Consider the following 21639-nt stretch of genomic DNA (forward strand, 5'->3'; position numbering starts at 1 on the left):
TGTGGAGTGTAAAGTGTAGTGTGTAGAGTGTAATTTGTAGGATGTGGAGTGTAGTGTGTAGAGTGTAGAGTGTAATTTGTAGGATGTGGAGTGTTGTGTGTAGTGTGTAATTTGTAGAATGTGTAGTGTAGTGTGTAGAGTGTAATTTGTAGGATGTAGAGTGTAGTGTGTAGAGTGTAGAGTGTAATTTGTAGTATGTGGAGTGTAAAGTGTAGTGTGTAGAGTGTAATTTGTAGTATGCGGAGTGTAAAGTGTAGTGTGTAGAGTGTAATTTGTAGGATGTGGAGTGTAGTGTGTAGAGTGTAGAGTGTAATTTGTAGGATGTGGAGTGTAGTGTGTAGAGTGTAGAGTGTAATTTGTAGGATGTAGAGTGTAGTGTGTAGATTGTAGAGTGTAATTTGTAGGATGTGGAGTGTTGTGTGTAGTGTGTAATTTGTAGGATGTGGAGTGTTGTGTGTAGTGTGTAGAGTGTAATTTGTAGGATGTAGTGTGTAGAGTGTAATTTGTAGGATGTGGAGTGTAGTGTGTAGTGTGTAATTTGTAGGATGTATTGTGTAGAGTGTAGTGTGTAATTTGTAGGATGTAGAGTGTAGTGTGTAGAGTGTAAAGTTTGATTTGTAGGATGTGGAGTGTAGAGTTTAATTTTTAATTTGTAGGATGTGGAGTGTAGTGTGTAGAGTGTAATTTGTAGGATGTGGAGTGTAGTGTGTAGTGTGTAATTTGTAGGATGTGGAGTGTAGTGTGTAGTGTGTAATTTGTAGGATGTGGAGTGTAGTGTGTAGTGTGTAATTTGTAGGATCTGGAGTGTAGTGTGTAGTGTGTAATTTGTAGGATCTGGAGTGTAGTGTGTAGAGTGTGGAGTGTAATTTGTAGGTTGTGGAGTGTATTGTGTAGAGTGTAGAGTGTAATATGTAGGATGTAGAGTGTAGTGTGTAGAGTGTAGTGTGTAATTTGTAGGATGTGGAGTGTAGTGTGTAGAGTGTAATTTGAAGGATGTGGAGTGTAGTGTGTAGTGTGTAATTTGTAGGATGTGGAGTGTAGTGTGTAGAGTGTAATTTGTAGGATGTGGAGTGTAGTGTGTAATTTGTAGGTTGTGGATTGTGGTGTGTAGAGTGTTGAGTGTAATAAGTAGGATGTAGAGTGTAGTGTGTAGAGTGTAGTGTGTAATTTGTAGGATGTGGAGTGTAGTGTGTAGAGTGTAATTTGTAGGATGTGGAGTGTAGTGTGTAGTGTTTAATTTGTAGGATGTGGAGTGTAGTGTAGTGTGTAGAGTGTAATTTGTAGGATGTGGAGTGTGGTGTGTAGAGTGTAATTTGTAGGATGTGGAGTGTAGTGTGTAGAGTGTAATTTGTAGGATGTGGAGTGTAGAGTGTAGTGTGTAGAGTATAATATGTAGGATGTAGAGTGTAGTGTGTAGAGTGTAGTGTGTAATTTGTAGGATGTGGAGTGTAGAGTGTAGAGTGTAATTTGTAGGTTGTGGAGTGTAGAGTGTAGAGTGTAATATGTAGGATGTAGAGTGTAGTTTGTAGTGTGTAGTGTGTAATTTGTAGGATGTGGAGTGTAGTGTGTAGTGTGTAATTTGTAGGATGTGGAGTGTAGTGTGTAGAGTGTAATTTGTAGGATGTGGAGTGTAATGTGTAGAGTGTAATTTGTAGGATGTGGAGTGTAGTGTGTAGTGTGTAGAGTGTAATATGTAGGATGTGGAGTGTAGTGTGTAGAGTGTAGTGTGTAATTTGTAGGATGTGGAGTGTAGAGTGTAGAGTGTAATTTGTAGGTTGTGGAGTGTAGAGTGTAGAGTGTAATATGTAGGATGTAGAGTGTAGTGTGTAGAGTGTAGTGTGTAATTTGTAGGATGTGGAGTGTAGTGTGTAGTGTGTAATTTGTAGGATGTGGAGTTTGTAGGATGTGGAGTTTGTAGGATGTGGAGTGTAGTGTGTAGAGTGTAATTTGTAGGATGTGGAGTGTAGTGTGTAGTGTGTAATTTGTAGGATGTGGAGTGTAGTGTGTAGTGTGTAATTTGTAGGATGTGGAGTGTAGTGTGTACAGTGTAATTTGTAGGATGTGGAGTGTAGTGTGTAGTGTGTAGTGTGTAGAGTGTAGAGTGTAATTTGTAGGATGTGGAGTGTAGTGTGTAGAGTGTAATTTGTAGGATGTGGAGTGTAGTGTGTAGTGGGTAGAGTATAGAGTGTAATTTGTAGGATGTGGAGTGTAGTGTGTAGAGTGTAGAGTGTAATTTGTAGGATGTGGAGTGTAGTGTGTAGAGTGTAGAGTGTAATTTGTAGGATGTGGAGTGTAGTGTGTAGAGTGTAATTTGTAGGATGTGGAGTGTAGTGTGTAGAGTGTAATTTGTAGGATGTGGAGTGTAGTTGAGAAGTCGAGCGAAGTCGTCGACGACTTTAATGTTTTCGCCATCGATGGTAAGTGGCTCGGTCTCGGCTGTGCCTTCGGGTAGATTGAGGTCTGTTTGGTCTTCTTGATGCTGATACTGAGACCAACTTGCCCAGCGTTCAGTTTGAGTGTGTCAAATTGTCCCTGGGACTGTGCTGCGCTGTTTTCGAGTAGTGTGATGTCGTCTGCATAGGCACGATAGTTGAGTTTGTAGTCCGGTATACGTGTTGTGTTTTGCAGTGTCCGGCCACTCTTGTCTTGGTATTGCCTTTGTGCGTTAGGTATCCAAACCCTCCTGCTGATCGCTCTGAGACATAGCCAATCACGATGTCGAAGAGGAATGGTGCGAGCACGTCGCCTTGTAGCACTCCAGTTGTCATGTCGAAGGGCTCGGAGAGTTGGCCTTGGACGTATACTTGACTCTTTGCCTTGTCGTACAGTACCCTTATTGCAGCCACAATCTTCGCGGGTATGCCATAATGTCGCAGGATTGCGAACATCATGTCTCGGTCGATTGAGTCGAAAGCCTTCTTGAAGTCAACGAAGGTGATGAATAGTGGGATGTCTTGTGAGTGCGCCCCGTCTATTATGCGTCGCAGGATGGTGATCTGCTGGATGCAGCTGCGACCCTTTCAGAAGCTGGCCTGACTTTTCCGTAGCTTCTTGTCGATGTGGTCACGGATGCGGTTCAAGAGCATCATGAGTTGGAGGTTTCCCTTTTGTAGCTTGCGGTCTATTGTTTGGGCACGTGACAATTCTTGTAGACGAGGTTGCAGATGGTGAGCAGTTCGGCCACAATGAAGTCGCCACTGTCTTTGAGCGCCTCTGCTGTCATGGCGTAGTCTGGTCCGGGTGATTTGTTGCGACTCATGTCGGCGATTGCCTGTGCAATTTCACTTCGTGTGAACGTCTTGATGGCTTTGATTGGAGGAGATGGTCCTGGATGGCGACTCAGATCGGCATTAGAGTTGGCGTTGTTGAGCAACTTGTCAAAGTTGTTACGCCACTCAGGAAGCAGCTTGTCCTTGCCTTTTGGCAGTGAGCCATCCAACATCCGGACTTTGGTAGGGTCGATTTTCCAGGTTTTGCCACTCTCTCGTCTCTGGTCGGCAAATTCAAGGGCGATGAGCTGGTTGTCTAGGTATGTAGACTGATCGCGACTGAAGGCTTCCGATAACATGCCGATAACATCTGTTGCCATAGTTCTTTATGGGTTTGTAGGCGCGTTCGTTTGTAGCGTTCGCCCGCCTTGTTGGTTGCCGTTAAGAGTGACAGTGATTCAGCGCTCACCCACTTTGGGTGCTTGTTTGGGCGTTTTTACCGAGCACCTCTTTGCACGTGTCACGTAGCGCTGTGTCTAGCGCGTTTGCTCGTCTGTCGATCTCTTCGATTTGCGTTGCTGACTTCGGCGTTTCGACCATGAGCGAACTGAACCTGTTTTGCAGCATAACGTTGAACTTGTCCTTGTTGTTCTGGTCGGATAGTTTCTCCCAGTTGAACTTGCATCTTCCATCTGGTGGTCGCTTGGCGCTGCACAAGGAGATCTGAAACTGTGCACTCACCACTTTGTGGTCAGACCCGATGTCGATGGTGTTGTAGGCTCGACAGTTGCGGATAGACTTCCACCACTTTGCACTCACCATGATGTGGTCGAGTTGGTGCCGCTTATCCGTTGGGCTGGTGTATGTGATGAGGCGTGAGAGGCGGTTTTGGAAGTGGAAGTGTGCTGGTCGAAGTTTTGCTGCTTCGCATAGGTCGATCATGAGCTGGCCGTTATCATTTGAGTGGTAGTAGAGGCATGCTGGACCAACGACTGAGGGATTCGAGAGGCTGTCAAGGCCAATGCGCGCATTAAAGTCTCCTGCTATGATGATAACGGTGTGTGGCTGAATCTGGAAGATGAGGTTGCTCAGGTCGTTATAGAAGGCATCTTTCGCGTCATCAGATGATGTGTTGGTGGGAGCATAAGCCGAGATGATGCATATTTTTGGATTGCCTTCTATATGTGTGGCGATGATGCGGTCCGGTTTGTGCTCCACCGCATAGACGTGTGGTGCGAGCCTTGCGCTGTAGAGAGCGGCGACGCCGTGGCACTCACTGGTTGAGTTTGTGTGCACCAGCGTCCACTTATCGTGCTTTTGTGAGCTGATCGGATGATTGTATTTGAGTCGATGTTCTTGAATGGCGATGAAGTCGATGGAGTTCTTCTCGTAGCCGGCGATGATCTGCTGCAGCTTATGGCGAATGTGGTGGCCATTTGTATGTATGGTATCTGCCAGGGTCCGTACGTTGAATGAAGCAACAGTAAATGCCTGACAGGTTGCTCTACGACGTGACGGGACCAAATCGTCAGCGTGGCTTCGGACAAGTCCGCTTTGACCACGCTCCTTCATGGCGAGATAGCTCTCAGGCCCGCGTTGTCCGAGCGGTTTGGGTTGAATCCTGGTTCTGTATGTTGTGGCTCCATTTTGTTTTCTTTGCATTTTTTTATCGGCACTTTGTATCTGTCCGGTGAGATTAGACTCTTACTGGGTTAAAATCCCTCTAGCAAGACAATTTGGCTCGTATTTTTACAGTGGCCTTCTGTGTCGTTTCTTAGCCCTTATACCCACTCTCCTCCAGGAGTGTTAACGAGAGGGTAAAGATTTTCCATGGGACACTGCGGGGAGGTGAACGACTATGCCCCATCTGATCTCATTAGACCCCAGTAAATATGAGGTAATGGACAGGAAATGACATCATCCATCATGTAGGAATCAAATTCTACAGCAAATTAATTTTGCAAATAGAACACACACATAGACACACACACACACACACACACACACACACACACACACACACACACACACACACAGACATACACACACACACACACACACACACACACACACACACACACACACACACACACCTGATTTGGAGCCACAGGATGAAGAGATCTGTCCATTTGGGCAGGTGCACATGTTTGGTCTGGAACAAAATCCATCACCACAGGAACTGCGGCAGATTGCTAATGAGAGAGAGAGAGAGAGAGAGAGAGAGAGAGAGAGAGAGAGAGAGAGAGAGAGAGAGAGAGAGAGAAATATAGTAAATATAGAGAGAAATATATTTGTTATATTTAATTTTATATAGTTTTTTATACTTTATACTTTATTTTTTGCTTCTTTTCTTTTACCCCATCCTATCTCCCTCATGCCGGACCGTCGTATAAAGCATTTCACTGCATGTCATACCCTGTATGTATGTGTATGTGATGAATAACATTTGATTTGATTTGATTTGATTTGATTTAAAAGAGAGAGAGGCCTTTATTTATATGCCACTATGTTAAAATTCCTCTTTAGTACCTAAACTATCCATAACAATTAGTAGTTGCATAGATAAATAAATAACTGAATAAATAAATAAATAAATAAATAAATAAATAAATAAATAAATAAATAAATAAATAAATCTTCTTCTTCTTCTTCTTCTTCTTCTTTCGGCTGCTCCCATTAGGGGTCGCCACAGCGGATCATCCGTCTCCATACCACCCTGTCCTCTACATCTGCCTCTTTCACACCAACTACCTGCATGTCTTCCCTCACCACATCCATGAACCTCCTCCTTGGCCTTCCTCTTTTCCTCCTACCTGGTGGCTCCATCTTCAGCATTTTTCTACCAATATAATTCATGTCCCTTCTCTGCACATGTCCAAACCATCTCAATCTCGCCTCCCTCACCTTGTCACCAAAACATCCTACATGTGCTGTCCCTCTAATAAACTCATTTCTAATCTTGTCCATCCTCGTCACTCCCAACGAAAACCTTAACATTTTCAGCTCTGCTACCTCCAGCTCCACCTCCTGTCTTTTACTCAATGCCACTGTCTCTAATCCATACAACATCGCAGGTCTCACCACAGTCCTATAAACTTTCCCTTTCATTCTTGCAGATACCCTACTATCACAAATCACTCCTGTCACTCTTCTCCACCCACTCCACCCTGCCTGCACTCTTTTCTTTACTTCTCTAACACACTCTCCATTACTTTGCACTGTTGACCCCAGGTACCTGAACTCCTCCACCTTCTCCACCTCTTCTCCCTGCAACCGCATCACTCCACTGCCCTCCCTCTCATTCACACACATGTACTCTGTCTTACTCCTACTGACTTTCATTCCCCTTCTCTCAAGCGCATATCTCCACCTCTCCAGGCTCTTCTCAACCTGCTCTCTACTCTCACCACAAATCACAATATCATCTGCAAACATCATAGTCCAGGGAGACTCCTGTCTGACCTCGTCCGTCAACCTGTCCATCACCACTGCAAACAGGAAAGGGCTCAGGGCCGATCCTTGATGCAGTCCAACCTTCACCCTGAACCAGTCTGTCGTACCTACTGCACACTTCACTGCCGTCACACTGTCCTCATACATGTCCTGCACCACCCTCACATACTTCTCTGGCACACCTGACTTCCTCATACAATACCACAACTCCTCTCTCGGTACCCTGTCGTACGCTTTCTCTAAATCCACAAATACACAATGCAGCTCCTTCTGTCCTTCTCTATACTTCTCCATCAACATCCTCAAAGCAAATAAGGCATCTGTGGTGCTCTTCCTCGGCATGAAACCATACTGTTGCTCACAGATGGTCACCTCTTCTCTCAGCCTGGCTTCCATTACTCTTTCCCATAACTTCATGGTGTGACTGATCAACTTAATTCCCCTGTAGTTACTGCAGGTCTGCACATCTCCCTTATGCTTAAAGATCGGTACCAGCACACTCCTTCTCCATTCCTCAGGCATCCTCTCCCCTTCCAGAATTCTGTTAAACAATCTGGTTAAAAACTCCACTGCCATCTCTCCTAAACATCTCCACGCTTCTACCGGTATGTCATCTGGTCCAACCGACTTTCCATTCTTCATCCTCTTAATCGCTGCTCTCACTTCCTCCTTACTAATCCTATCTACATCCTGCTTCACCAACTCCACATCCTCCAATCTTCTCTCTCTCTGATTTTCCTCATTCATCAGCTGCTCAAAATACTTCCTCCATCTTCTCAACACACTCTCCTCACTAGTCAACACATTTCCCTCTCCATCCTTTATTGCTCTAACTTGCAGTACATCCTTCCCAGCTCGGTCCCTCTGCCTGGCCAATCGGTATAAATCCTTTTCTCCTTCCTTAGTGTCCAACCTCTTATACAGCTCCTCATATGCCTTTTCCTTGGCTTTCGCCACATCCCTCTTCACCTGCTGCCGCATCTCCTTGTACTCCTGCCTACTTTTCTCATCACTCTGTCGATCCCACTTCTGTTTTGCCAACCTCTTTCCCTTAATGCTCTCCTGCACTTCCTCATTCCACCACCACGTCTCCTTGTCTTGCTTTCTATTTCCAGATGTCACACCAAGTACTTTTCTAGCTGCCTTCCTCATCACTCCTGCAGTAGTTGCCCAATCATCCGGCACCTCTTCACCACCACCAAGCCCCTGTCTGACCTCTTCCCTGAACCTCACACTACACTCTTCCTCCTTCAGTTTCCACCATCTTATTCTTCTTTCAAACCTAACTTTCCTCCTCTTCTTCTTCGCCTCCAAAACCATCCTACAGACCACCATCCGATGCTGTCTAGCTACACTGTCCCCCGCCAACACCTTACAGTCTCCAATCTCCTTCAGGTTGCATCTCCTACACAGAACATAATCCACCTGTGTGCACCTTCCTCCACTCTTATACGTCACCCTATGATCCTCCTTCTTCTTAAAATACGTGTTCACCACTGCCATTTCCATCCTTTTTGCAAAATCTACCACCATCTGCCCTTCCACATTCCTCTCCTTAAAACCATACCTACCCATCACCTCCTCATCACCTCTGTTCCCTTCACCTACATGCCCATTAAAGTCTGCCCCAATCACCAATCGTTCTTTCCTAGGTACACCATCTACCACTTCATCTAATTCACTCCAGAATCTTTCCTTCTCCTCCATCTCACAGCCAACTTGTGGAGCATAGGCACTGATGACATTTATCATCATCCCTTCAACCTCCACCTTCACGATCATCACCCTATCAGAAACTCTCTTCACCTCCACTACACTCTTACTGTACTCTTCCTTCAGAATCACCCCTACACCATTTCTCTTTCCATCCACACCATGATAAAACAGTTTAAATCCACCTCCAATGTTCCTGGCCTTACTCCCTTTCCACTTGGTCTCCTGAACACACAGCATATCTACCTTTCTCCTCTCCATCATATCAGCTATCTCTCTCCCTTTACCCGTCATAGTACCAACATTTAAAGTACCAACCCGAACCTCTACTCTCCTACACTGCTCCTTTTCCTGCCGTCTCTGTAGACGTCTTCCTCCTCTCCTTCTCCTCCTTCGGCCAACAGCAGCCCAGTTTCCACCGGTACCCTGTCGGCTAACGATACCTGTGGCGGTCGTTGTTAACCCGGGCCTCGACCGATCCGGTATGAAATTCTCATTTGTGATCCGCATATTTGATTTGGCACATGTTTTACGCTGGATGCCCTTCCTAACGCAACCCTCCCCATTTACCCGGGCTTGGGACCGGCACTAAGAGTGCACTGGCTTGTGCCCCCCCTAATGGCTGGGTTAAATAAATAAATAAATAAATAAATAAATAAATAATAGACAATTACATCTATATTTAACTTTGTAAATAGGTCAAAGAAGAATGTAAAATCAATAAATAAATACCATTGTATGTACAGTAAATAATAAAAACTTGTTTATGCACAGATAAAAAAAACTCACACTTGGATTAAATGAGGACACACACAATAAAACATCAAAGATCTAAACCAGTTGATGATCCTGGTCCAGTGTAAACAAGACATCATTCAGTGCCCAGGAGCGAAACAAAAACATCCAGATTGTGTGTAGTGTAAAATAGATGAATTCCAGCCTGAGCCTGAAGATACAGTGAGGAAAATAAGTATTTGAACACCCTGCTATTTTCTCCCTCGGACTGGGGCCCCATGCAAGATCTCACCTCGTGGGGTCTCAATGATCCTAAGGAAGGTGAGAAATCAGCCCAGAACTACACGGGAGGAGCTGATCAATGACCTGAAAAGAGCTGGGACCACCGTTTCCAAGGTTACTGTTGGTAATACACTAAGACGTCATGGTTTGAAATCATGCATGGCACGGAAGGTTCCCCTGCTTAAACCAGCACATGTCCAGGCACGTCTTAAGTTTGCCAATGACCATTTGGATGATCCAGAGGAGTCATGGGAGAAAGTCATGTGGTCAGATGAGACCAAAATAGATCTTTTGGGTCATAATTTCACTAAACGTGTTTGGAGGAAGAAGATTGATGAGTACCATCCCAAGAACACCATCCCTACTGTGAAGCATGGGGGTGGTAGCATCATGCTTTGGGGGTGTTTTTCTGCCCATGGGACAGGGCGACTGCACTGTATTAAGGAGAGGATGACCGGGGCCATGTATTGCGAGATTTTGGGGAACAACCTCCTTCCCTCAGTTAGAGCATTGAAGATGGGTCGAGGCTGGGTCTTCCAACATGACAATGACCCGAAGCACACAGCCAGGATAACCAAGGAGTGGCTCTGTAAGAAGCATATCAAGGTTCTGGCGTGGCCTAGCCAGTCTCCAGACCCAAACCCAATAGAGAATCTTTGGAGGGAGCTCAAACTCCGTGTTTCTCAGTGACAGGCCAGAAACCTGACTGATCTAGAGAAGATCTGTGTGGAGGAGTGGGCCAAAATCCCTCCTGCAGTGTGTGCAAACCTGGTGAAAAACTACAGGAAACGTTTGACCTCTGTAATTGCAAACAAAGGCTACTGTACCAAATATTAACATTGACTTTCTCAGGTGTTCAAATACTTATTTGCAGCTGTATCATACAAATAAATAGTTAAAAAATCATATATTGTAATTTCTGGATTTTTTTTTTAGATTATGTCTCTCACAGTGGACATGCACCTACGATGACAATTTCAGACACCTTCATGATTTCTAAGTGGGAGAACTTGCAAAATAGCAGAGTGTTCAAATACTTATTTTTCTCACTGTAAGTACAGATCACCTCCACTACACTCCACTCCCTATCACCACCCCACTACACTCCACTCCCTATCACCACCCCACTACACTCCACTCCCGATCACCACCCCCACCACACTCCACTCCCTATCACCACCCCACTACACTCCACTCCCTATCACCACCCCCACCAAACTCCACTCCCGATCACCACCCCACCACACTCCACTCCCTATCACCACCCCCACCACACTCCACTCCCTATCACCACCCCACTACACTCCACTCCCTATCACCACCCCCACCAAACTCCACTCCCAATCACCACCCCCACCACACTCCCACTGCCCTCTCTCTCATTCACACACATATACTCTGTCTTACTCCTACTGAATCTCATTTTCCTTCTCTCCAGCACATATCTCCACCTTGCCATGGCTCATCTCCACAAATCACAATATCATCCGCAAACATCATAGTCCAGGGAGACTCCTGTCTGACCTCGTCCGCAAACCTGTCCATCACCACTGCAAACAGGAAAGGGCTCAGGGCCGATGCAGTCCAACCTTCATCCTGAACCAGTCTGTCATTCCTAATGCAACACTTCACTGCTGTCACACTGTCCTCATACATGTCCTGCACCACCCTCACATACTTCTCTGACACACCAGACTTTCTCATACAATACCACAACTCCTCTCTCCACCCTGTCGTACGCTTTCTCTAAATCCACAAACACACAATGCAGCTCCTTCTGACCTTCTCTATACTTCTTCATCAATATTCTTAAAGCAAATAAGGCGTCTGTGGTGCTCTTCCTCTGCATGAAACCATACTGCTGCGCACAGATGGTCACCTCTTCTTTCAGCCTGGCTTCCACTACTCTTTCCCATAACTTCATGGTGCGACTGATCAACTTTATTCCCCTGTAGTTACTGCAGATCTGCACATCTCCCTTATTCTTAAAGATCGGTACCAGCACCCTTCTTCTCCATTCCTCAGGCATCCTCTCCCCTTCCAGAATCCTGTTAAACAATCTGGTTAAAAACTCCACTGCCATCTCTCCTAAACATCTCCATGCTTCTACCGGTATGTCATCTGGTCCAACCGACTTTCCATTCTTCATCCTCTTAATCGCTGCTCTCACTTCCTCCTTACTAATCCTATCCACATCCTGCTTCACATCTCCACATCATCCAACCTTCTCTCTCTCTCATTTTCCTCATTCATCAGCTGCTCAAAATACTCCCTCAATCTTTTTAACACACTCTCCTCACTAGTCAACACATTTCCCTCTCCATCCTTTACTGCTCTAACTTGCAGCACATCCTTCCCAGCTCGGTCCCTCTGCCTGGCCAATCGGTACAAATCCTTTTCTCCTTCCCTAGTGTCCAACCTCTCATATAGCTCCTCATATGCCTTTTCCTTTGCTTTCACCACATCCCTCTTTACCTGCTGCCGCATCTCCTTGTACTTCTCTTTACTTTTCTCATCACTCTGTCGATCCCACTTCTGTTTTGCCAACCTCTTTCTCCTTATGCTCCCCTGCACTTCCTCATTCCACCACCACGTCTCCTTGTCTTCCTTTCTATTTCCAGATGTCACACCAAGTACTTTTCCATCTGTCTCCCTCATCACTTCTGCAGTAGTTCCACAATCATCCAGCACCTCTTCACCACCACCGAGCTCCTGTCTGACCTCTTTCCTGAACCTCACACTACACTCTTCCTCCTTCAGTTTCCACCAAGTTAAGTCAAGTCAAGTCAAGTTTATTTGTATAGCGCTTTTCACAACAGACATTGTCTCAAAGCAGCTTTACAGAAAACAACAGTGAAGGTGAATGGTGTGCGTTTGTCCCTGATGAGCAGCCGTGGCGACAGTGGCAAGGAAAAACTCCCTTAGATGATATGAGGAAGAAACCTTGAGAGGAACCAGACTCAAAGGGGAACCCATCCTCATATGGGTGACATCAAAAGTTTGGTCATAAATCTTTCAACAATACAGAACAATTTGTGATCATCATAGATCCAGCATCAGCTTCTCCATGCCAGGGCCTTTAAACACTCGGCATCTACTTCTCCATGATCATCCATAGGTCCATAATCTTCACGAGGTGGGACGTGACTGGAGCTGGCCAAACCTCAGGAAGCCTCGGGATGGGGAGAGAAAGAGAAGCAGTGGAGAGGAATTAGCGTAGCTGCTGTTCATGATATTAACAGCACAAGTTGATAATGTGCATGTGATCAGATGTTCTGGAGCACAAGGTTGTGATGTGATGTGCGTGATGTGTGTTATGTGTAGGCTTTGCTAAAAAGATATGTTTTTAATCTACACTTAAACTGGGAGAGTGTATCTGAACCCCGAACACTGTCAGGAAGACTATTCCAGAGTTTAGGAGCTAAATGTGAAAATGCTCTACCGCCTTTAGTGGACTTTGCTATTCTAGGAACTACTAGAAGCCCAGAGTTTTGAGATCTCAGGGAGCGTGACGGATTGTAGCGTGTTAAAAGACTGGATAGATACATGGGAGCCAAACCATTTAGTGCTTTATAAGTGAGTAGCAGTAGTTTGTAGTCTATTCGAAACTTAATAGGAAGCCAATGTAGGGACGATAAGATTGGGGTTATATGATCGTATTTTCTTGACCTAGTAAGAACTCTTGCTGCGGCATTCTGAACTAACTGAAGCTTGTTTATTAATGATGCAGGACATCCACCTAGTAATGCATTACAGTAGTCTATTCTAGAGGTCATAAACGCATGGACGAGCTTCTCTGCATCAGATATAGATAACATATTTCTTAGCTTAGAAATATTTCTAAGGTGAAAGAAGGCTGTTTTTGTAACTTGATTGATGTGATTTTTAAAAGATAAGTTGCTGTCTAAAATAACTCCCAGGTCTTTTACCGTTGAACTAGTAGTTACAGAACAACCGTCTAAATGCAGGCTGAGATGCTGGAGCTTCTGTGTACTATTTTTTGGGCCGATGAGCAAAATCTCCGTTTTATCAGGATTTAATAGCAGAAAGTTATGGGTCATCCAATCTCTTATTTTTTCAACACACTCAGTTATGCGAGCTAATTGAGCTGTATCGCCTGGTTTGGATGAAATATATAGCTGGGTATCATCAGCATAACAATGGAAGCTAATTCCATGCCTTCTAATAATATTTCCTAATGGAAGCATGTATATTGTAAAAAGCAGGGGTCCCAGAACTGACCCTTGTGGCACGCCATAATTTACTAGCATTATCCTGGATAGCTCTCCATTTAAATCTACGAAATGGTAACGATTGGACAGGTAGGATTTAAACCAGCTTAATGCCTGTCCCTGAATACCGATGTAATTCTGTAAGCGATCGAGGAGAAGATCATGATCTATAGTGTCGAACGCAGCACTAAGATCTAGTAAAACTAATAGGGAGATGTAGCCTTGGTCTGAAGCTAAAAGCAGGTCATTAGTGATTTTAACTAGAGCAGTTTCTGTGCTATGATGGGGCCTAAAACCTGACTGAAACTCTTCAAAGATATTGTTCTCCTGCAAGTGGTTACATAACTGGGCAGCGACAATCTTTTCTAAAATCTTAGACATAAATGGGAGATTTGAAATTGGTCTGTAATTCGATAGCGTGTTTGGATGCAGATTAGGTTTTTTAATGAGGGGCTTAATAACTGCTAACTTGAGGGATTTAGGGACATGACCTAACGATAGTGAGGAGTTAATAATATTTAAAAGAGGCTCACCAGCTGTATATAACACTTCCTTCAGTAGTTTAGTGGGAATTGGATCTAACTGACATGTTGTTGATTTAGCTTTCATAATAGCATCATACAGCTCTTCCTGTCCTATACATGTAAAACAGTGTAGTTGTGGGGTTGTAAGTACGATTGTGTCGGGAGATGCTGTCAGAGGTTGAACTGCCACAATTGTTTTTCGAATGTTATCTATTTTTTCAGTGAAGAAATTCATAAAGTCTTCACTACTAAACTGTGATGGAACACATTTTTCAGATCCCTGATTTGTTGTTAATTTAGCGACTGTACTGAAAAGGAACCTGGGATTGTTTTTGTTATTTTCTATGAGTTTGCTCAGGTGTTTAGCTCTAGCAGCTTTTAGCGCCTGTCTGTAGCTAAGCATACTGTCTTTATACGCAATTCTAAATACCTCCAATTTAGTTTTCCTCCATTTTCTCTCCAGATTACGTGTTGTTCTCTTTAGGGCATGCGTATGACTATTATACCAAGGTGCAGGTGCTTGTTCTCGAACCTTTTTTAACCGGATGGGGGCAACAGTGTCTAAAGTGCTAGTGAGGATAAGGTCTATGTTGTTCGCCATCTCATCAAGATGATCAGCATTTATGGGTTTAATGTGAAACTGAGATAAATCAGGCAGGTTATTTATGAATCTGTCCTTAGTGGTTGGAATAATAGTCCTACCAAGTCGATACCGTGGTGAAACACACCATCTTATTCTTCTTTTAGTCCTCACTCTCCTCCTCTTCTTCTTCACCTCCAACACCATCCTACAGACCCTTATCCGATGCTGTCTAGCTACACTGTCCCCTGCCAACAACTTACAGTCTCCAATCTCCTTCAGGTTGCATCTCCTACACAGAAGATAATCCACCTGTGTGCACCTTCCTCCACTCTTATACGTCACCCTGTGATCCTCCTTCTTCTTAAAATAAGTGTTCACCACTGCCATTTCCATCCTTTTAGCAAAATCTACCAACATCTGCCCTTCCACATTCCTCTCCTTAAAACCATACCTACCCATCACCTCCTCATCACCTCTGTTCCCTTCACCCACATGCCCATTAAAGTCTGCCCCAATCACCAATCGTTCTTTCCTAGGTACACCATCTACCACTTCATCTAATTCACTCCAGAATTTTTCCTTCTCTTCCATCTCACAGCCAACTTGGGGAGCATAGGCACTGATGACATTTATCATCATCCCTTCAACTTCCACCTTCACGATCATCACCCTATCAGAAACTCTCTTCACCTCCACTACACTCTTACTGTACTCTTCCTTCAGAATCACCCCTACACCATTTCTCTTTCCATCTACACCATGATAGAACAGTTTAAACACCTCCAATGTTCCTGCTCTTACTCCCTTTCCACTTGGTCTCCTGAACACACAACACATCTACCTTTCTCCTCTCCATCATATCAGCTATCTCTCTCCCTTTTCCAGTCATAGTACCAACATTTAAAGTACCAACCCGAACCTCCACTCTCCTCCACTTCTCCTTTTCCTGCCGTCTCTGTAGATGTTTTCCTCCTCTCCTTCTCCTCCTTCTGCCAACAGTAGCCCAGTTTCCACCGGTACCCTGTCGGCTAACGATACCTGTGGCGGTCGTTGTTAACCCGGGCCTCGACCGATCCTGTATAAAATTCTCATTTGTGATCCGCATATTTGATTTGGCACATGTTTTACGCTGGATGCCCTTCCTAACGCAACCCTCCCCATTTACCCGGGCTTGGGACCGGCACTAAGAGTACACTGGCTTGTGACTCCCTAATGGCTGGGTTTAGTTTACACTCTTATAAAAATGTAAATAAACCAAGATCCTTGATTTTGTCAGTCTTGAAACTATTCTGATTGTGTCATAATCAGCATTTTGTGTTATTCTGTTTTTTCTGCTCAGGTATGAGGCCATTTTCTCCTGCCCAAAAATAAAATGAATTAGTTGACACATAAACCTGTTTCTCCTGACGTACTTAACCCCGAGAATAAAACACTGAAGAGTAAAATTCACATCAAAGGAACTTAAAATAAAATCAAATCAAATTTGCACAAACAGTGACTGTAACCTGAAGCAGTGAGTAAAAGCGTGAAAAACAGTTCTGTAAAACATCAGGGTTTAAAATAAAAGAGTTCACAGAGATGATGCAGTGTAAAATCCTCCACTGGAGCTCAGCAGCTTTTTTGGTTAACGGTGGTTTGTACAGTGTCTCCACTCTGGTTTAATATCAGCATTAAACCAAGAACATTTCTCCACTGGGGGTCCACCCTCCCACTCAGGGAGCAGCTTCCCCATCAGGGACCGCAGTCCAGTACGTGCTACAAGGAGAACCTACACGAGATCCCCTGATTCTGTTCGCACAGCATGAATAAATCTTTTCTGTCCATTCTTTTGTTCTAAACTGAAGAAGAATTTAGAAGGAGCATCCATCTCAGCTATGCTTTTGAAGCATGAGCGGATTAAAATCCCATCCCAAAACTAATAACTCTGCAGTGCTGCAGATTAAAATAACATCATTAAGTTTGTGTAAAAACTTCATTCTCTCCACTGCACTGGTGGGAGCGTCCACACAGATAAACACTAAAACCTGATTCTCATAAAAACATTTACTTTTAAAAGCCTCCCGTTTAAAATTTCTTCTACATTGAAAGAAACAGGAATAAAATTGCGAGTAAAAAGCAAGGCAACACCACCACTAAGTGACGTGCTGTGGCTTAAAATCGCCAACCCGTCCCACTCCTTCACCCAATCAGCAGCATTACTGCTGTTGCTGTGGGTCTCCTGCAACATGACCACATCAACACGCCTCTGTCTAATGAGCTCATGTAGCTTCGCTCTCTTTGCGTGTTCCCTTGCTTTTGCCTTTACCTCTGTTTTGGCCTGTTTTTTTCCTTGTCCTCTACCTCGTTTCTTCCTCTTAGTTGGTACTTTGAAAAGAGGCTCTTCCATCTCTACGTCTCCCCCGTCCCCTTGCACTGGTGTAGTGACTGGTGACAGCTCTGCACCCCTGTGCCTGCCTCTGCCAGCGCAGGCAGCTCCAGCACTGCTCCAGAGTCCACTGTGATGTTCCCAGTTTCACTCGGTTCCTCCTGCTCCGTTTCAGCCAAGCAGGGCTTCCCCGGGACCGGTACTGCCGAGCAGGGCTCCTCCCGGTCCGGTTCTGCCGAGCAGGGCTTCTCTGGGTCTGGTGCAGCCGAGCAGGGCTTCTTTGGGCCCGGTTCAGAAGCGCAGGTCTTTTCCGGGCCCGGTTCAGCCGAGCATGGCTTCCTTGGGGTGGGTACGTCACTAGTGGGGCTCTGGTCTACAGTCTGAGATTGGGGCTCACACTCCCTAGGCCCTGGTGCAGCAGCAGTTACGGGGCTTCCAGCAGCAGGCCGAGCTGAAGCCACAGGGGGAACGACTCCAGCAGGTTCAGCTGCTTCCTGCCCCGGTCGCTTGGAGACACCGGGGTCACTCTGTTTTTCGGGACAGGCACGAACATGATGTCCTATTTGACCACATTTAAAACATTTAATATCTGCATCGGTGGAAACAAAGATGCTATAGTCAAACCCGTCAATACTAAACTTAAAAACCATATTCAGATCCTTAACACAATCATTCAAGATCATAAAAACCATCCTCCTAAAGGACACCAAGTGTTTAATCAGTGGGGACCTACAGCCGGGACTTACATGACTTTCATGGGGGAGACAGTTCGCCCGTATCGAGACAGCTCTTTAAGAATCGCCTCATCACTAATGAAAGGAGGAACATTAGACAACATGACTTTCTTACCAGGAGAACTGAGGGGAGAAACCAGTATACATTCATTATTTAAAACAATTCCTTTCTGAACTAATTTGGTCACTTTATCGAGACTATTCAGAAAAACAACAATTGCACTGTTCATTCTGGAGGCAGAGACAATATTCTCACACCCCACCACATTATCAATAGCCCACACACACACACACACACACACACACACACACACACACCAGCGCGCACAGGCATGCACACACACACACACACACACACACACACACACACACACACACACACCAGCGGGCACAGGCGCGCGCGCGCGCACACACACACACAAAATATTTCGTAGATGTTTAAAGAAAAATTTGCGAAGAAACGCCGAAAAAAATGCCAAAACGCCAACCGCTCTCGTGCTCTACACGCCACGCTCACCCTTCCCCCGCGCATGCGCAGAGATCAAAAGAGAGAAGAGAGAGAGAGAGAGAGAGAGAGAGAGAGAGAGAGAGAGAGAGAGAGAGAGAGAGAGAGAGAGAGAGGTCTCATGGTTGGATGTGGAACTAATGGAAGTCAGTTTCCCTGAAGTTTGTAGACACTCTGGTGTTTAAATTGTGGCTGCTTCGTGTGGGTCTCAAGCGAACTGTTTATTTCACGTTCTTTTCATGTTTTTTCACTTTTCACGTTCTGGAAGTCTGAAGTTAGAGACAGTGGCAGTCCCTAAAATCCCTGAAGGCTGTTTATTAAAAGCCCCACTGAAGCGACTGTGTAAAAAGTCACGTTCTCAAAATAGTTCCAGAAAGGACAAACCACAGAGCAGACGAGTAGAAGAACAGTGGACCCTCAGTGGTGAAGCCTCTACTGATCAAAAGGTCAGAAGTACGAAACTCAGCACTGCTGTCACCACTAGGCCCCTGAGTGAGGCCCTTAACCCTTACAGTTCCATTGATTGTGTATCAGGTCTAACAAACCACCTGGAGTGTGTGAAAAAAGAATTTCACACTGCTGTATTGTGTATGAAAGGATTGTCCTTAAGGTTTGAGGAGTTTAAGGTTGGAGATCCAGCTCCTTCTCGTCTCAATTCATCTGGTGAATAAAGTGTTTCTGATGGAACGATGCAGACTGTGACCCCACACTTCCTCACTTTCAGCTGCTAAACAATATAAAGAACCAGACCAGCAAAAAGCCCACGTCGGCTTTCCTGAGAAACGCTGCAGTCTATTCAAACCTGGAGGAAAAAACATCACCACAATGCGTCTCCATCTCAACACACACAGAAACATCAAACATGAACCACATCCACTCCATTTCTCTGTCTGATGCAGACTTTTGTACAAAGAACATCAAATTATTAAAGAAACACTGTGGGAAGAAATCAAGTCAAGTCAAGTGAAGTTTGTTTCTTTTGCGCTTTTCACAACAGACATTGTCTCAAAGCAGCTTTACACAAATCAACAGTGAAGGTGAAGGTGTGTGTTTATCCCTGATGAGCAGCCGTGGTGACTGTGGTAAAGGAAAAACTCCCTTAGATGTTATGAGGAAGAAACCTTGAGAGGAACCAGACTCAAAAGGGGAACCCATCCTCATTTGGGTGACATCAAGAGTTTGATCATAAATCTTTCAGCAATACAGAACACTGGAGAGAGAGAACTAACATGAGTACTGGAGTATAAGATTATAGGTAATGATCTTTCTACAGTCTTTGGTATAAAAGTAGGAGCTACTGAGCTCAACATTTGTGATCATCACAGATCCAGCATCAGCTTCTCCATGCCAGAGCCTTTAAACACTCCAGGAGGTCCAATGTCAAAACTCCACACATGTAGCGGGATCCAATTGGCACTGGTACGTCTCTAGATGGTTCAGGATGTTTGCGAGTTCGGCATCTACTTCTTCAAAGGTCCGTAATCTTCATGAGGTGGGACGTGACTGGAGCTGGAGCAACCTCAGGAAGCCTCGGGATGGGGAGAGAAAGAGAAGCAGTGGAGAGGAATTAGCGTAGCTGCTGGTAATGATATTAACAGCACAAGTTGATAATGTGATGTAATCAGATGTTCTGGAGCACAAGGTTATGATGTGATGTGTGTTATGTGTAGAACTCGCTAAAAACATACGCCTTTAATCTGCACTTAAACTGGGTGAGTGTGTCTGAACCCCGAACACTGTCGAGAAGACTATTCCAGAGTTTAGGAGCTAAATGACTTTGCTATTCTAGGAACTACTAGAAGTTCAGAGCTTTGAGATCTCAGGGAGCGTGACGGATTGTAGTTCGGGACGTCTTTTTAACCCCATAAAGTGCTGTGAATCCTGGAGACTGGAGATAATAGAAGCCTTGGTGGCCTCTGACAGCAGTTTTGTTTGTAAGATGATTGGTTTGGAATATGTTTGTGAAGTTAATGCAAGATGATGCAATGCAAAATTTAGTGACGTGTGTCATTAAAGTCCAGGCATTTGGTCATTTCAAATCCAATTTAATGTTAATGTTCACTGCAAACATCAGAATAAAGAGAAAGTCAGATCTCTGAAGAAAAAGTTATCTCTGTAATGGTTGTTGGTATCAGACTTTGAGTTTTTCAGAAACTGCTGGTCCCCTACTGGGATTTTCACACACAATAGTTGTTTAAGTTTGGTGTGAAAAACATCTTGTGTTTGGGTCGACATCACATCTGCAGGCTGAAGCACATATCTGATTAAAGAGATCAGAGGAAATGAGCAGACTGGACAGAGATAACTTATAGAATCCTTCTTCACAGCCACTCTGAAAAGCATCTGAACATACACGTCAGCAGCAGAACCTCTCTCATCAAAACTCTGGGCTTCTAGTAGTTCCTAGAATAGCAAAGTCCACTAAAGGTGGTAGAACATTCTCACATTTAGCTCCTAAACTCTGGAATAGTCTTCCTGACAGTGTTCGGGGTTCAGATACACTCTCCCAGTTTAAGTGCAGATTAAAGACGTATGTTTTTAGCAAAGCCTACACATAACACACATCACATCACATCATAACCTTGTGCTCCAGAACATCTGATCACATCACATTATCAACTTGTGCTGTTAATATCATGAACAGCAGCTACGCTAATTCCTCTCCACTGCTTCTCTTTCTCTCCCCATCCCGAGGCTTCCTGAGGTTTGGCCAGCTCCAGTCACGTCCCACCTCATGAAGATTGTGAATCTTTAAAGAACTAGATGCCCACAAACATCCTGAACCATCTAGAGACGTACCAGTGCCAATTGGATCCCACTTCATGTGGAGTTTGAACACTGGACCTCTTTAAAGGTGTTTAAAGGCTCTGGCATGGAGAAGCTGGTGTTGGATCTGTGATGATCTCAAATGTTGAGCTATTTTATGAGTTGCTCAGTAGCTCCTAGTTTTTAAACCATAATGACTGTAAAAGACTGTAGAAAGATCATCACTCATAATCACACACTCCATAATCTTCCTCATAACATCTAAGGGAGTTTTTCCTTCACCACAGTCTCCATGGTGCTCATCAGGGATAAACACACACCATTCACCTTCACTGTTCAATTCTGTAAAGCTGATTTGAGACAATGTCTGTTGTGAAAAGCGCAAAAGAAACAAACTTGACTTGACTTGACTTGACTTGACTTGGTCCCACAGAATTGTCTCCAGTCAGTTTTTTTACACACTTCCAATTTCAGGAGATTCCAGTTCCTTCCACACTAAATATTTTTGCATCTTTTTGGACACCTACTGTAAGATATA

The 21639-nt window shown here is 44.5% G+C and overlaps 1 protein-coding gene across 3 annotated transcripts in view; it reads right to left on the bottom strand.

The window, feature by feature from the left end:
- The window catches only part of fbn1 (fibrillin 1), a 126725-nt gene that overhangs the window by 97684 nt on the left and 7402 nt on the right, over positions 1 to 21639 (bottom strand). For all 3 annotated transcript variants that reach the window (XM_083552174.1, XM_083552176.1, XM_083552175.1), the window contains exon 4: positions 5303 to 5401. In XM_083552174.1, the coding sequence (XP_083408300.1) occupies positions 5303 to 5401 (99 nt within the window). The remainder of the gene's footprint in view (positions 1 to 5302; positions 5402 to 21639) is intronic.

Source organism: Silurus aristotelis (assembly GCF_946808225.1).
Source record: "Silurus aristotelis genome assembly, chromosome: 10".
In the NCBI taxonomy this organism is placed as follows: Eukaryota; Metazoa; Chordata; class Actinopteri; order Siluriformes; family Siluridae; genus Silurus; species Silurus aristotelis.